This window comes from Blastomyces gilchristii, assembly GCF_000003855.2.
Source record: "Blastomyces gilchristii SLH14081 genomic scaffold supercont1.7, whole genome shotgun sequence".
Lineage (NCBI taxonomy): Eukaryota > Fungi > Ascomycota > Eurotiomycetes > Onygenales > Ajellomycetaceae > Blastomyces > Blastomyces gilchristii.
Window position 1 is genome coordinate 1,232,608 of NW_003101676.1, and position 17,554 is coordinate 1,250,161.

The window sequence follows — 17,554 nt, forward strand, 5'->3', positions numbered from 1 at the left end:
GAGACAGAGAGTAGCAGCTCTTTATTATCTTAGAGTTCAGATTATAATAGTCTACACATAATCTGAGATCTTCATTCTTCTTCTTTACAAACATCACAGAGACTCTTATGAAGGTCTGTGAAGATTGAATGAAGTCATTCTTCAGATTCTCCTTTATATAGGTTTACAAGACCTCTGTCTTATAATGAGAGAGCTTATAGATTAATTCTCAGAAGAGTTTCTACTCTTCTATCAAATCTATTATCAGATTCTTCTCACAGTGAGAAGAAAGCTCAGCTGTCTTAGCTGAGCTGAATATCTCTGTAAGATCTTGATATTTCTCTGATATCTGAAGCTCAGTTTCCATGATCACAAGATTCTCAGACACTTATAAAGTTATTATATAGATAAGCTTGTCTTCTCTAATTAACTCTGCAGTATTAACTGCTTCTATCTCTGTAAGTAAGTCTGTCAACACTGATCAGAAGTATAAACCTGACTCACAGACAGCTATGTGTGAATTGTGTCTTTAAAGTCATATAAGTCTTAAATACATGTTATCTGTAATGTCTGTGATAATCACAGTTTCTGTAAATCTTCTCCAGATTTCAGAGAGATCTTACAATTTAAAGATAACTCTTATAAGTCTCTCAGCTCTCAGATCTGAGTTCTCACACTCTGCTTATTATAAGAGCAGATTCTCAGTCTTCATCTTTCAGCTTATTCACTCTGTGAGCTTTAAAGACATCACAGTGACCTGAAATTCTGAGTTTATTAATGCTTCTCATGCTTGCAGAGCAGCAGTACTGCAGTGCAGTCTCTCTCTGTAAGCAAGTATTTTTATTGAGAGAGTAACAGATTCAGATATCAGCTTCAAGACTCTTAAGAAGGCTGTTACTGACTCTGTTCACAACTCTTCAAATTTCTATTTTAGTTTGTTCAGACAGTTTATGTGAAGATATTCTGATTTAGAACAGATAAAGCAGAGTCTCTTTTTCTTAATCTCTCTGTTATACACTCTATTCACAGAAGCTTATAAAACTCTTTCTCTCTGCTCAGCAGTCAGATGCAAATCTCTCTATATTTTATTATCTTTTTCTAACAAATCTGTTCTCTGTTATTCTAATTCTTACAGAGTCAGTCAATGATTCACTCTCTGCAGATCTGTGACTCTCATAGTAATCTGTAAGTAATAAATGAGAGTTATCAGTTTCTTCAGAGTCAAGAACTTAAAGTCTTACTCAATAAGCTTGTTCTGCATGTCTTTATTCAGTCTTTTTATAAATATTATCATTCAGATCTTGTTTCAGAGCTCTGTTTTCACAGATCTTAATTCACATCATAATTTCATGAAGTGCTGTGAGTAGTCTTCATCAGATTTCTCACCTCTTTTTCTAATATTAGTGATTATGGCTCAGATGTTCTCTGTTCAGCTTGTAAAGTCTCTCAACTTATTCTCTAGATAGGTCTTGAAAACAGATTATCAGAATCTCTCATGATTATTCTCTAGATAATTCAGCCAGTTCTTGACTTCAGTGTAATAGAGGTCTGTCATTATATAGATGACAGCTTCTTCATCTTTCATATCACACAGCTGAGCTTGTGAGTCAATTTTAAATACAAACTCACAAAAGCTTTTATAGATTGTGATTCAATAGATGGTCTTAAGTGATCATAGCTTGAGAAAGTTTCTTTTTAATTTGTGAGTGTCTCTGAAGATCATGTCTAGAGACTCAGTTCAAGAGTGTTTACAGACAGTAAGTATTTCTTGTAGAAAAATAACTTAGTCTTATAAGAGATACTCAAGAATGTTCTTCACTGAGATTGATTCATTCATGAGTTTGAAGAGTTTCTCTGTCACAGATGCAGAGAATGATATTTCATAAGTAATTGATAAGTTCTCTGAGACTTCTTCTATGAAGATTATTCATAATTTGAGTGACTGCTTCTGAGTGTCTGCAGTAGAGTTCACAGAGATTGAAGTATATAAGTTTCTAGTTCTTTCAGTTATAACAGACAGTTGCTGACTGACTGAGCTTGAAATGTAAGAATAAGTGCTTACAGATGATTATTCAGATGTTTGCAGCTTGATATGATATATACTGTTAACTACTAGAAGTGTTCACAGTAGAAAGATAAATGTAGAGATTAAATGTATAATAGTATTCAAGCTGAGTTATGAATAGTATTCACAAACTCCAGTCTATATAGTTATGTGTAGCCAAGGGCCGCTAGCCCTATTGATTATGTGAGAGATAGGAATAGGGGTAAAGGATTCGCGAGGAGCGGGATTTCTTACAACAGGAGGAAATACAGGTGTTGAGACCATGCTAAGATAACAAGAACATAGAAAAATACAAAGAAGTGACAATTAGATACATGCAATAATAACTTCTCAGCTCAGAAACATAGAGTGATTCATTGAAGTGATTTATACACCTCTGTATTTATTAGAAACCTGAGGTGCTTGAGTTCTGGATTTAATGTATTCCCTGCGGGTTTCGAACTCACATGCCTTGGTTTCCCACGCCAAGGCGCTACCAGGTGGCCGCATTAACCATTCAGCCACCGGGGCTGCAGATAAGCTTTCTTCACATGTCAATTTCTATTATATTATTGAATTCAGTGATACATTAATATATTGCCTATAACATTCTGAATCTGATAAGATTATTGTCAGTAGTGATATGAGATTCTCAATCACTGAAAAATCAGAACTGATTATCACATCTGTGACACTTACTAATAATATCAGTGAACTGAAAACTGATATTTATCTGATTGATAATAAAGACACTTCTGATATTAATGATTTGAATTTCATATAATTACAGCCTGTGAAATCACTGACTACTTACACTTTAAGTCTTATTACAGATAATCTCTTGAAGTTCTATAAGAATGTCACATCTCAGTTAGAGAAGATAGAAGATTATTAGAAGAAGTTTATATAATATAAGATTATCAATCTGAAGAGATATAATATATGAAGTTTAATTTCTAGATCTGATGTTCTGAGAAGTGAATCAATTGCTTCAGATTATTAAGTGTTTCTTAAGAAAGATAGATCTGCAGATCTGAATATCAATTCTGATAATATTCTTAGAAAATTATATTAAGTGATTTATAATAACTGACTTAAGAAGAATTCTAGAGAAGAGATCTATACTTCTGTCATCACTGATACTATCAATTATATTCTTTTTATAATAGCAGTACTATGCAGTTAAACACTCTGTTAAGTGAATATAGTAATGATATATCTGTATGAGCATCTCACTAAGAAGATCTATATAAAATAATTCATTAGATTTAAGACAGGTTCACTGAAAACACTTGTCTGTGTAATTAAGTGTAGTTTATACAGTCTGAACTCTGTAATGAAGATCTGATATGATTACTTAACAGCTCTGTTAAGTGATTTTAAATTTACAGTCAGTGCTTATAATCTGACACTCTGATATTATATATTCAGATATTATCTCTATATAATAATCTACATTAATAATCTCAACATCATATCTGAAGCTTCTGAGAATGCTGATTAACTAGTGAGTATACTCAGTGAGAAATTGAAAGTCAAGAATCTATATCAGTTAATCAAGTATTTGAGTATGAAGATCAATTATTCAGACAAGAGAATTGATTTAATACATTATTAATATATTAAATATCTTATTAAAGATTTCTATCATAATAATACAGCTGTTATCAGAATATTAATGAAGAATGAATTTCATATTAATAATTTCTCTATATCTGAGAAAGAGACTGATTTCATAATTCAGTAATACTAATATAATGTGAATTACTTACAATATCTTACAGTTAAAACATGTTCTGATATTACTTATACTGTCTTGCTACTTACTCAACAGAATATTAATTCAACATCTTAATATTAAAAGACTCTATTACATGTTATACATTATTTGAAAGAGATTATAAATCTGAGCATTTTCTACAGATATAGTCTGTATAAAAGATCTGTTTCTTTCATTTCTATCAATCTTTTCATTTCTACTGATCTTTTCATTATCTCTGATTTCCCTGATGATTTCTACTTACTCTTTGACTACTCAGATTCTGATTGAGCCGGCCTCTTGAATAATGATAGAAAATCAACATTCAGCTACATTTTTAAGCTCATAGATAGTCTGATTTCATGATATTCAGTGAAGCAACCTTGTGTATCTCTAAGTTTCAATAAGACTGAATATATAACTCTTAGTGAGGCAGTCTGCAAGGTAATATGAATCTGAAATCTCATAATTGAGCTTAACTTCATCACTACATCTCTGATACAGATTCTCATTAATAATAAGAGTGCTATAGATCTCACAAAGATGACAGTTATTACAGCCTGAAGCAAGTACATTGACATGTGTTTTCATTTTTCATGTTGACAGTTGAATCAGAAGATCATTGATTTAGAATATATTCTCATCACTCAGATAATAATGAATGAACTCACTAAATCTCTAGACACTGTGATATTTGCATGATTCATGATTTTGCTAGGTCTTACAGGTATAAAAGTTGGGAATGTTTAATTTTACATTTGTATTTGGTTTTGACAGACTATCTTGGTGGTTTGAGTGTTTTTGTATGTGATTCTTGTTATCTCGAGGGGGGGTGTTGGCCCTTACAGCTGTTGCGGTTAGCGATCCCACTAGATCACGTGACCCACCACTATATTATGTTCCTGTAGATAGATCTATCAATACAACCTTCAACTATCCTACAGGTTCAATCCCCGCGATTCCGCTAACAGAGTTAATCTGATTGCTTAGTAAGCTGGCATCGCTGCCGTTCGTTGAAGATCTGCGGCCACCTTGCAATCTTGTTGATATCGCGACATAACAATCTATCTCTGTGCTAGGACGGAAAAAGGGTGAAAACCAGGGCAGTTGACAGGTGGCTTCTAGCCGTTTCTGTGTTTTCTCATTTTCCATGTCCTTACTTTGGCATGTTGGTCACTTACCTTCCTATACCAACCAACTTTTGAAGTTGTATATTTACTAAAGACCAACTATCCACACAGCATACGCTCCCTTTTATTTTAAATACTTCTCGTTCCTGATCTACTTAATTCCATCCATTCTTGTCTTTCGTTTGAAAACTATAGAGATTCTACAAAAGCTTTCGTTTCATATCCTACTCAACCCAGACGGATTGGTAATCAATCAGCTCACACAGCTTAGATATATACACTGCACACCTGGCCGTTATCCTTATGAAGTAGCCAACACTTAAACACACATCCTCAGGAACAACAAACGATGCGTTCCGCTTCTCAACTATTCTACTTGGCAGTCTTTACCTGGTTAAGCCCAGTTAGAGCGGACAGCCATGCTTCTAAAGCAAGAGCTCACCCTCCTAGTGCTTGTGCGGTAAGTTGACGTATTCTGGCTGCAATAAATCCCTCTCATGAAAGAGAATAAAATGTTTAACAAGCCTTCCTTCGAGCAGATCGACCCAAAAGCAACCGTGACAGATGCTTGCGCTTCCTTCGCCACCCTCGATGCTGTCAACGACAAAATCGCCCCGCTCGTCCAATCCATCACTCACGATACAGACTTCTTCTCTTATTACCGTCTGAACCTGTTTAACAAACAATGCCCATTCTGGTCTGACGATGTGGGAATGTGCGGGAATATTGCTTGCGCCGTTAACATTTTGGATTCAGAAGATGATATTCCTCCCATCTGGCGTGCAGAGGAGCTGAGCAAGCTGGAAGGCCCCAAGGCGGGACATCCGGGAAAAAAACTCCAGCAGGAACGGCCAAAGGAGAAACCACTCCAAGGTATGCTAGGCGAGGACGTTGGGGAGTCCTGTGTTGTCGAGTATGATGACGAGTGCGATCAACGCGACTACTGTGTTCCAGAGGACGAGGGCGCGACGGCGAAAGGAGATTACGTTAGTTTACTGGATAATCCTGAGAGATTTACGGGTTACGGGGGTGAAGGGGCAAGGCATGTCTGGGATGCGATATATAGGGAGAATTGCTTCTTGAAGCCACTCCCCAAGTCACAACCTCAATCGTCCCGTAATTCCCCGCTTAGTAATCTCCAGGCGGCGAAGGATTTCAAGAGTGTCCTAGACAAGCATGGACGATACCAAGTTGTCACCGCTGCGTCGCGGAATGAGCCCTATCCTCTAGACGATGAGTGCATAGAGAAGCGGGTCTTCCACAGAATAATCAGCGGCATGCATGCATCCATCTCGACACATTTGTGCTGGGACTACTTCAATCAAAAAACCGGACAGTGGCTTCCCAATGTCCAATGCTACAGGGAACGTCTCCACGACCACCCGGAGCGTATCTCGAACCTTTACTTCAACTTCGCGGTCCTTGTTCGCGCCGTGTCCAAGATCCAAAAGCTTCTACAAGCATACTCTTTCTGTAACAGTGATCCGCCACAGGATTTCGATACGAGGGTGAAGGTCCTCTCACTTGCCGACACTGTTTCATCCCAGCCAAAGATCTTCGACGAGACCACCATGTTCCGCGATGAGGCTGCCAATGGCCTCAAGGAGGATTTCCGCAACCGCTTCCGCAATGTCAGTCGGCTCATGGACTGCATTGGCTGTGACAAGTGTCGACTATGGGGTAAGTTGCAGACCGCTGGGTACGGCGCGGCGCTGAAGATCTTGTTCGAATTTGACGAGACGAAGAACGGCGAAAACCCGCCTCTGCGGCGAACAGAGTTGGTGGCTCTTATCAATACGCTTGGGCGGGTATCGCATAGTATCACTGCTGTGCAGAACTTTGAGCAAGCGATAGTATCTGGCACAGAGGGTAACCTGCCTGTTCATACGACCCTCCCGAAGGCCTCTCCACTCTCGCCTGCTGGGCCTAAATCTGACAAAGGTGATGGCCAGGGCGAGGAGAAGGTTAATCCATCGCGCAAAGATCAGAAGCAAGATCACAAGCGACTCTCGGTAGAGGATCTAGAGGACGATGATGACGAGTGGGCGCAGAGGACAACTTCTAATCCCGGCTATACAAAGGAAAAGCAAGGAGATAGTATCATGGATGTTTTCCGAGAGGAATTCGAAGTGGTGTGGCGGACGTATTTATATGTGCTTAATGGTTGGATTAAGTTTCCTGGTATAGCGTAAGTTAGCAACACCATATCCTTTTCTCAACCCACCGCAGAGACAACTCACAGTAACGTATCTAATGTGAGATGCAGATGGAAAATCCTCATCATGGAGCTCAGCCGGTTGTGGAATTTCTGGCTTGGAGTCCCCGTCCCTCCCCGTTCGTGGGAATTCCGTTTCCCCCGTCGCGATGAACTCTAGAAGTGCACTGGACGAGCTCATATACAAATATGTATGGAGTAAATGTCCATTGTTGCAGTCTGACATGGAACATTGTGCTATCATTATCACATACCCCGTCAGTCATTTTTCTTCCAAGTTCCCTTCCATAGGGGCAATATAGCGGCGAGAAGCCAAAATTAGACACATCTGTCTTGTTACTTTTGTTGTCTCTGTTGTTGATGCATATATACGTACTACCGACAACTTTCCACAACACGTATAGCTGTACGAGTACATGGAGTATGTAGCACCAGGCGTTGGAGCATTATATTGGACAGTTCTTATATTTTATATATGTATATATATATATTCTATTTTTTGATTCCTTATAAAATTCTTCACCACCCGGCTTTCTCCATCCACAATTAATTGTTCGCAACATTTTCCTCCCTCATTTTCATTCTGAGGTTTTTTAGAGTAAACCTTATAATGCCTACTTACCTATTTTTTCTACTTCGACGCTTCGGCCGTAAACCCTATTTCCCATACACATGTGGAACTTTCTATTCATTTGTAGAGCTAAGGAGTGGGTAACTTCCGTCGTCAAGGGGTATTACTCATTTTATCCCTCCCTGCCATATCCGTGCTATTAGCCTTGTCATTTTTCATGTGTTGGAGTAAGGTTTGATGAGTTAGGATATCCTCACCTGGAGGGACGTCGAAGATTCCCCTTGTAGTCCAATAGTGGAAAGACATCGGATATATCATCGCCGCGAATAGTTTTAGCCCAATATATTTTTCAAGGCCTCCTTTAACCCTGTATCAAGCGCATCCTGGCTATCACCCCTCGTATGGCAACTTTCAGATGCTATCAGGTTAAAAGTTGCTGGGTGGCAGCGCGACATGTGATCTGAGGCTGCGATTTTCCAGGAAGAACCAGCGAAGAATTGCATCTGACGGCGGGTGTGAAGGACGTTGTAAACCAATATAACGATATATATGCAGCATGTGCGGCGTTGATTGACAGACCCAACAATGCATATTAGTAACTATTATCCTCTCTATACATCCATTTATTCCCTGCGTCTTCGATACACCTACCTCCTCCAATATGGTCTTCCCCGTCGGCCGTCAACATCCTCGGCTCGCAAGCTCCCGAAAATCTCTCCCCGCCCCGCCCTGCTGACTCATCCCGCCTCCCCATCCTCGGCCAAACGCGCATTCGTGGGCAAAAACATCTCCTCCAGCTTTTCTGCATCTTCCAAATATTCATTCCACCCTCCACGTCAAACTGTCTACTTCCCGCGCAGCGGCGCACCATCATTCCCGGAATCTCGAGTCAAGAAAGCCGGCGTTTTACAAGCTCTTTTCGGATCTTTCCTGCCAATACGCCCTTCTCCTTGGTGCTGCAGAGCTACCTACCGAGCTTGGCGCTCTTCCCCAAACATCGCTTCCACCCCGAGTCCACGATATAGAGAGGCCGTCTTGTATCATCGACTACTACCGAGTGGTGACATAGAGGTTTTCACAAGCCGTGAGTGCGTGTAGACGTAGCACGAATGGCATCGGTTTCGCCACCAAAGCCGTGGGAGAGAGCCGGCGCCGGTGCTGTCGCTGCTGGTAAGTTTCCATTGTCTCTTCCAAACCCCCCCCGAGAGGAAAGAATTCGTTTTTGGCTTGTTGCCTATCTCTACGCTCTACCTAGAGGCAATACGTGGCTAACAGTTTTTTCTTTATTGCGGGATGAACAGCTTCCGCGGTGGCAGGCCCTCTACCCAACAATACTTCTACTACCTCCTCCACCTCTCCCTCAACGACCACCTCCTCTGCTCCAGATCTCCCTTCACGACCTACCTCCCTTAATTCTGTCGTTAACCAGACGGCATCGAATTATTCCCCATATGGTGCGTCGCGACTAGGCCAAAGCCCATATGGGAGTACTTATGGCGGTTATAATAGCTACTCATCGCCATACTCGCGACTAGGGGGTATGGGATCGATGTATGGCGGATATGGGGGAGGATACGGGGGTATGTATGGTGGAATGGGTGGCATGGGTGGATACGGTGGCATGTACGGCGGTATGCCACCAGGCGGAGACCCAAACAGCTTGACAAACTCCTTTAATCAGAGTACGCAAGCTACATTCCAGCTCATTGAGAGTATTGTGGGTGCATTTGGAGGGTTTGCGCAGATGCTGGAGAGCACCTACATGGCAACCCATAGCTCCTTTTTTGGTATGTCTTCCTGATTCCCTTTAATTTGTGGGTAATAAATTTATAGACCCCTGGCTAACGGGAAACTCTTCTAGCCATGGTATCCGTTGCAGAGCAGTTTGGCAACCTACGAAATACCCTAGGGTCCGTTCTAGGTATCTTTACTATCCTCAGATGGTTCAGAACTCTCATCGCAAAACTCACCGGCCGCCCACCTCCCGCGGACGCCACATCACTCACCCCATCCTCATTTGCCGCTTTCACAGGAAAGGGCCAGAGGCCGTCTACCCTCCCCGACGGCTCCTCAGCCCCTCCCCGCCCCTCCAAGAAGCCCTTCTTCTTCTTCCTCGTCGCCGTCTTTGGCCTCCCCTACCTCATGGGCAAGCTCATCCGCACGCTCGCCCGCTCACAAGAACTCGAAGCCAAGCGCAACATGATGATCGGCCCGAACGGCGAACCGCTCCCGGGCAATCTACAACAAAATGCCATTGACCCCTCGAAACTCGACTTCTGCCGCGTCATGTACGACTACACCCCCGAATCCCAGAACACCGCCGGCGTCGACCTTGCCGTGAAAAAGGGCGATCTCGTCGCTGTCCTTAGTAGATCGGATCCCATGGGGAACCCGTCAGAGTGGTGGCGGTGCAGGGCCCGTGATGGTACCGTCGGATACCTACCAAGCCCTTACTTAGAAACCATCCAGCGAAAACCGCAGCAACAGGCTATCACAGCGGGTGCTAATGCCGCGTCTGCGCCATCGTCTCTATCTGCGTCCAGGAGTAATACCCTGTTAGGCGCTGGGGGTGCTGCCGCCGACGAGCAGCTGAAGCAGCGGGCAAATAGCCTGAAGGCAGCCAATGCCAAGCCCGTGATTAATGGCAAGATGGGAGATGTTTCCCCTGAGAGCTTCCAGAAGAGTACTTTCTATTCTTGAGATTGATTGAAAAAAATAAAATTTAATATATTACCCGATTTGATAGTTTCTGGCCTCTTTAAATGGGTTTGATTTGGGAGGGCCTCAGGGGCTAAGCCAGCTTTTCGTTTCTTTTCTGTTCCTTTCTACTCTCTCTATCTCTCTTTTCGGTGTAGTGGGTAGCTAAGCCCGGAATTGGCCCTTGTCTTTTCTCTTAATCTATTTCTTTCAAACTTACATATTTTCGGCGTTTTTTTGGGCTTCTGTTTATCCTTGTCGTCCCGTCCCCCAGGCCCCAGCCCAATATCCCCTGGCTTTGTAATCATTCTTATATGCGTCATGTCTATCTACGCGTCTCCTTTCCCTCTTTCATAAGTTTTAGTTTACCCCCCCTACTACATGTGGTATTTATTAGGTGCCTAGGTGCCTAGGTATGTATGTTAGAAGCCATCACAGAGAACGTGAGATGATGAAAGCCGGCTGGAAGTAATCCAGGAAATTCAGTGTCTTTCAAATATTTTTGATATTTCTTTTCTCTCTATTTTTCTTCTTACGAAGCGCCTTGCCCTACCTACCTACCTGTAGTATCACAAACATTTAGGTTCTTTTTCCACGATGATCCCCGCAGAATAATTAAAAACACTTGATGAAAGGTGTCCATTGGACTGCCATCCTAGGGCACAGGAAATATATCAGGTTCTTCAATTCATGAATATATCTGAGCACTGAATACTTATGATTTCCAGCGCACGAAACTTTCTCCCTTAAATTTCAGTAACGACGAACAGTCAATAGTATGTACTGTACATACATGTACATTCCACTCGAATCATTATTCACCCACAACCTCCCATCCGCCTTCCAACACCACATTCTCTTCCTTCTCCTTCTCTGCTTCCAATTCTACCTCTACCTCCTTCTCCATCGTTCCACCCCCAGTTCCATTCTCCACAAATGCAGGAATCCCCCTCCGGTCCGGCACTACATACATAGTTCTGGCATCCTCGCTCCTCCACAACTCATCCGAATAATACAAGCGCCACAAACCCTCCCAGCACAACTCCGGATTGGCTTGGAGGAACTCCTCGAAGAATTGCGCCCGCAACGTTACCTGCTGAGAAGATGTCGTATGGTGAGTGGCAGAAGCAGAACTGATGTATCTTGAATGGAAGGGGGATGAGTTATCGGTCTCGAAAAATGCACGCAGAACTATATTGGACCAGAAGACTGCTGCCGTGAAGTTTTGTGGAGAGGGCGGGTGGTCATAGTGATGGTGATGGTGTTCTTTTTCATATTCTTGTGATTTGGCTTGCTTTGGCTGTTGTTGTTGGTGGTGGAGGAACGACACTGCATCCCACGCCGCGCTGGATAGCGATATAGTTCTTCTGTCCAACATTCGGGTAAAGATGCGATAAATGAGCATGGCATGCGTGCTGGGAATTGCAGAATAACTGCTCCCACACTCGCGCGCTTCCCTCACTGCCCAGCGCACTTCGAGAAACAGCTCCTCCACACTTGGTCGACCATAGCTATATAGCGATGTCGAGAATGATGAAATACGAGTACTTCTCGTCGAGCGTCGAAGCTACAGCCTGCCGAACATGGGATTGCGAAGGGGCTTGCAACACGTTCGGGAGCGGTTTTAAGTCGGGTAATACCGTGCACGTACGCCCCTTGATGCTGGTCCATCGTTCTTCGGTATAGTACTGCTTCCAAATATCATCTTCCGCAAGGAGTTCGGGGAAGAGGACGCGGAAGCTTTCGAAGGTTATGTTTCGGATGTCAAGCCCTGAGCTGGCAGGGACGGACTCTATGGCTGCGTGTAGCATCTGGATCCAGAAGTAGGCTTGGGTAACGGAATAAGGGTCTATGTTTATTGTAGAATTGGCAGACCGTGATGGTGATGGGGTTGTTAAGAACGCGGCTCGAAGACGTATTATTTGCGACTGCAGAACAGGCATAGTTTCGTTAATGACGGCAGCTCGACGGCGGTTGGTCAATTTCATCGCCTTGAGAGTTGCGAAGGCGAAACGTTTGAGGATCTCCGGGGTTGTGGTGTTTAGGCGTGTCTGGTATTGGACGGATATGGCTTTGTTCTTCTCGTGATTTGGAGTAGTGGGTTGTTGGCTCTCTACTCGACGCGATATATATCGCGGAAGGGGTCGGATGTCAGGCAGTTTCCAGCCATCTTTCGCCGCCGGACTGAACAAAACATCCTTGGAATAATACAAGTCCCATGAACGGCCATGCATGAGATCGGGGTTCTCCAGGAGAAATTCATTGAATTTCTCCCTGGCAGGGAATGATCCCGCTCTTTCGCGAAAAGAGAGCATGGCAAGATAGATTTGATGCAGCCAGAATATCGTCAACGTCCTAATAAACAGATAAAGGTTCATTCGTCAGATAAGTCCATTCAAATAGGTGCCCGTAGACCGGATACCAATAACATTATAAGCACGGGATGGACTCAGATGCCTACCGATGTGAAGTATTCTGAAACTTTCCCGGCACAGCCTTCAGCATCAGATCTAGTCGCTCAAGAAATAAGTCAGCTGCGTCGAATACAACGTTCTCCCTGAGAATGCGTTCTGTAAGCGTTAAAAACCCAGCACGCAAATGGAACTGATGGTCCCATTTTTCTAAATCCCCTGAAACCATCCGCCTCATAAATTCATCTGGACCTAGCAAGTTATCCGCATCTTTGGAGCCGCTATCTATCTTCACCAACAGCTCCTCTCTTGAGAGCTTGGGTAGGTTTGGCTTGGGTGAAGGAGACGGGGCTGTCTTTTTCATCAGGAAATCTCTCATCGCCTTCTCCTCCATTTTGGCGACGCGGGCAAGCCTTGTTAGCAAAATATCTGTCTGCGCGCCTGTAGCTGCGCTAAGTTGCTCTAGGTCATCATAAAGCTCGCATGGATATGGCACCTTGGTCCTATGCTCGGCGAGGACCTGCTTCACCAATGAAATTTGAAGCTCGACTCGAGGATCATCGCCGCGTGTTTGGTCGCGATTTGTAAATATCACTGCTAAATACTTAGCCCCGACTATTTCCGTTAGAGCAAACTTCAGCTCTTCAATGGCATCTTGCGCTCTTCTAGCGCCGTCATTTGGACAAAAGATCACTGTAGGATCAATCAAAAACAAAACCAAGATTTCTGGATCCAGATAATATCGGAAGAGTTGGGGTGGAATCCGCGAACAGCCACCTGTATACAACCGAGATTAACTCCGTATCAACATAGATTACGCTCTGCGACATTCGACGAACTCAGTATCGAATAGAGACTGAAATTCACGAAGACAGTTTCCAAAATCCATATTCAGTTCAGGAAAGGGAGACAAACCTCCTAGGTCCCAGAACGTGATATTGATTTTTTCCGAAGGTACCTGGACCGTTTCAACTGTATTTCTCAATGGTGAGCTGTGAGTTTTCAAAGATTGCCTAAATGGGAATCGCAGAATGCGGCAAAACTCACTATTAGAGGTGTACAACACTGTCGGGATGGTATCAACTTTTCTTCCCAGCTGGAGTCTGTGTAGAAGGGTAGTTTTCCCTGCATTATCTTGTCCCAACATAAGGCACCGGCAATAGCTACTATCTTTGACAAACCGGCCAACGTATGGTAATCTAGAAAGGTTGAAGTTTACCATCGTCGGTATAAAGAACGCAGATATTTGATCCAGAAGAGCTGTTAGAGAAGAGAAGGGGAACCATCGAGAGCAATTAAGAGCCTCGAGCCCGTTATATATATATATATGCTAGAAGTTGCCACCTAAGACTTTGTCATATTGGCCTCGATGCGACGTGTGTTGCTGCGGCGGAGGATATAGGCAGCTCAATTCTCTCTTGAGATCCGCCATGAGTTCTCCACGATTTCGCTCCACCTCCATGGTGGCTAGGCATTGCGCCACTATTATTGAGCAGTAGAGTAGGCTCCTTTCCATGCGGCCACGCCAACCCCTGAGAAGCCTTCATAGCGGAGATTGGCTTGGAACTACACAGAATGACAGGCACCCCCGTTTTGACAGCGGAGTTGTATTTTGAAAACCATCACAATGGCATGATCCCAAGACCGGCCTGGTTGCCTAGGGAATAAGAGGAGCAGTTGAGGCAGCGAGATAAATTGGCCCGAGCCAGTGGTGATAAAGTTATTTAACTAGTTAACGTTAGTTAGCCAACAACACCCCAATCTCAGCGCTGCTGCTGCAAAAGACAGCCGAAAAATGCCAGGAAGCAGAAAACTTGACCTTGCTAAGTGCGCCACTTGACCTTGTTACATAATCATGACCCCAACCTCACACAATACAGTAATAATCAGTTGGTAATTGACTTTCAATCTTTCAATTCACTCATTTATTCATTCATTCAGCTCATCAATCAATCAAAAAGCATGTATAACTGATTCATAATCAATTAAATGAATAGATAAATTCATATAGAATATAAAGAGATGTTTTACAGAATTTTAAAATATATTAAGACAAAAATATTTAATAATTAATTTTAAATTAATTTTAAATTGATTTTGAATTAATTCTGAATTAATTATTAATTAATTATTATAAGAGATCTACACTAAATAGATCAGTATAATATTGATAGATCTTATATAATAAAGAGAAAAATGTTAAAGAAGAAAAAGAAAGAGAAAGTATGAAAATCAGCAATTGAAGTAAATATTTATATATGTATATAATGATATATGCAGTGAAGCTTTGAGATGAAAGAATCTATACATGTTTATAATGACTGAGAATCAGTGATTGAGAATGACTGAGAATTGAAGTATACATGTTTATAACAGCTGAGAATTGATAATTGAGAATGACTGAGAATTGAAGTGTATATATTTGAGAATGAAGCAGTTGAAATCTGTGAAGTGTAATAGAATAGTCTATATAATTGATCAGGTGCAGTCTGTCACATTAGTCTCTCTCTTTCAGAAGCAGTTCTCATCAGTCAAGAACTGCTGTTTCAGATAATATGAAACTCAAAGTTCAGATCAGTTAATCATAGCTAACTTATTTCACAAGATATTATTAGCTATAGCTGCAGAGTCTCTTATTAAGAATATTCTCAATTTCTTACTCAAGTTTATTATCTTCTTCTATAATGTCTAGCAGCTGTCAGTTGAAAGTTAGTTGAGAAGAAAATAAGTCAGTAACAGTGTAGCAGAGTAAGCTTGTATAAAAGATATTATAAATCTCTGATAATATATTAAAATAATAGATATAACTATCTAGAACTTCTATCACTTTATACTTAATATAACAGTAATTCAGTGTATGAGATGAATATATGATTTATATATTCTTAAGATTTAATTACATTAAGTCTTCTATCTTATATTGTTTGACAGAGTCTCAGTGAATATTAATTTAATTCTCTTAATCTTATTTCATAGTTATTATGAAGATCTCTGCTCAGTCATGAGCATCTCAGAGCTTTATTACTATATTATTAGTGATCTGAATCAGACTGCAGAGATTCAGTATGAACTGTATAATCTCTAGAAGATTTAACACTTTTATATAATAATTATATATAAGAAAGAACGGACTTATATTTATTAAAATAATATCTTATTCATTGATAGTAATCTCTGTATATAGAAACAGATTATATTAATCATCTTATAAGTAATTACAGAACTTGTAAAGATAATTCTTTACAGTCTGAATTATCTATTCTGATACACTATTAGTCTTGAGATGATAGACAGTTAACAGATAGTATATAATCTTGAGAACTTAATAGATTCTTGTTCAGAGAGTGCTTATAAATTAACAACTCTGATCTAATACTATAAATCTCAGTAATTCATGTATTTAATAGAATAAGCTCTGTAGAAAAGCTTTGATAACTTATTCAGTATTTATTTTATTATAAGATTTCAATATTATATTCTTACTTAATCAGTTTATAATAATCAGAACATTTCTATAATTCTTACTCTTAGAGAGATTAATAGTAAAGTTAATTATTACATCTTATCAGATTTTATCAGAGATATTAAGTGATTTTAGTAGATCTTTTTTACAGTTCTTTTATAAGATAATGAAAGAATAATAATTACAGTTTTAAATAAAACATCTGATACTATTTAATATCTCAGATCAGTAGAACTCTTAAGAGATTATTTAATATAATTATTCATAACTTAAGTAATTAATTATATATGAATTATATATCTCTTGTATTATCTGAGTGTGTAAGAGTTTAGCATAGAGAACTCAATGTTATTTATAAAACTATAGAGTATTATTATCATTAATTGAGTATTCTGAGATGTCAGTTCTTATATATAGTTCTGAGAAGAATTAAGATACTTCTTGATATACTGCTTCAGTGAGTGCTTGAAGAAGTTCATCAGTTTGAGCTGTTACATGTTATAATTCATTCAGTGTAGGTTCAGAAGAAGTCAAGATATCAGTGTTAGTAACAGTTTAAAGAGAAGATATTCTAATCAGAGAAGTATATATAGTGTCATGAGTTATTCTATCTTGATTAACTAATATCTTCAGATCTAAGAGCTGATGTTCTCAGTTTATTCAGTGTATATCTGTTACATTGAATAGTATATCTTGTTCTTATTATAAGAGAGTATCTGTTATCAAGTTCTGATTGTCAGAGCAGTAGTGTATTATAAAATAAAAGTAACTTAGAAATTCAGATTATTATATCTGTTATTCAGTGAGTTTACAGATAATTATAAAGTACTTGAGATTCTTATAATCTGTGATTATCTTAAATTCAGAGATACTTTGAAGTTCAGAGTCTCATTCTTCTAGATAGTATATAATTGTAAGAAGTTTCTTATTATAGATCTTATAATTACATTCAACAGAACTCAGTTTCTTAGATATGAAAACATATAATTATAGAATATCTTTATTATTATATTATAATATCACTTCTTCTGTTACATAGTCAGAGAAATCAGCTTCAACAACTGTTTCACAATCAGAGTTAAATATTATTAGTAGAGAGATATTAATGAATATCTTCTTTATCTGTGTGAATGCAGCTTCAGTATTCACTGATTACTGAAATACTGAGTTCTTCTTAATAAGTTCTGTAAGTGATCTTATAATATCTGAGAAGTTTTATATAAATCACTGATAGAAGTTAGTAAATTCAATGAAGCTTTATACATCTTTCACAGTATATAGAGCT

General features: G+C 40.2%; 3 protein-coding genes across 3 annotated transcripts; 2 read left to right on the plus strand and 1 right to left on the minus strand.

The window, feature by feature from the left end:
- Positions 1-4,825: 4,825 nt before the first annotated feature.
- Positions 4,826-7,695, plus strand: BDBG_04204 (oxidoreductin). The gene is made up of 3 exons (XM_002625289.2): positions 4,826-5,372; positions 5,452-7,100; positions 7,179-7,695. Exons 1-3 carry the CDS (start codon positions 5,262-5,264, stop codon positions 7,285-7,287), a joined length of 1,869 nt encoding a protein of 622 aa, XP_002625335.2. The 5' UTR covers positions 4,826-5,261; the 3' UTR covers positions 7,288-7,695.
- Positions 7,696-7,703: 8 nt separating this feature from the next.
- BDBG_04205 (peroxisomal membrane protein) lies at positions 7,704-11,106 on the plus strand. The gene is made up of 3 exons (XM_002625290.2): positions 7,704-8,868; positions 9,000-9,485; positions 9,560-11,106. Exons 1-3 carry the CDS (start codon positions 8,808-8,810, stop codon positions 10,396-10,398), a joined length of 1,386 nt encoding a protein of 461 aa, XP_002625336.1. The 5' UTR covers positions 7,704-8,807; the 3' UTR covers positions 10,399-11,106.
- A 103-nt stretch (positions 11,107-11,209) lies between these two features.
- On the minus strand, positions 11,210-14,268 carry BDBG_04206 (uncharacterized protein; the record flags this gene model as incomplete). The annotated part of the gene is made up of 4 exons (XM_031721577.1): positions 11,210-11,891; positions 11,944-12,750; positions 12,857-13,583; positions 14,151-14,268. The coding sequence occupies 4 exons, from the start codon at positions 14,266-14,268 to the stop codon at positions 11,210-11,212; spliced, it is 2,334 nt and encodes a 777-aa protein (XP_031578182.1).
- Between the last annotated feature and the right edge of the window lie 3,286 nt (positions 14,269-17,554).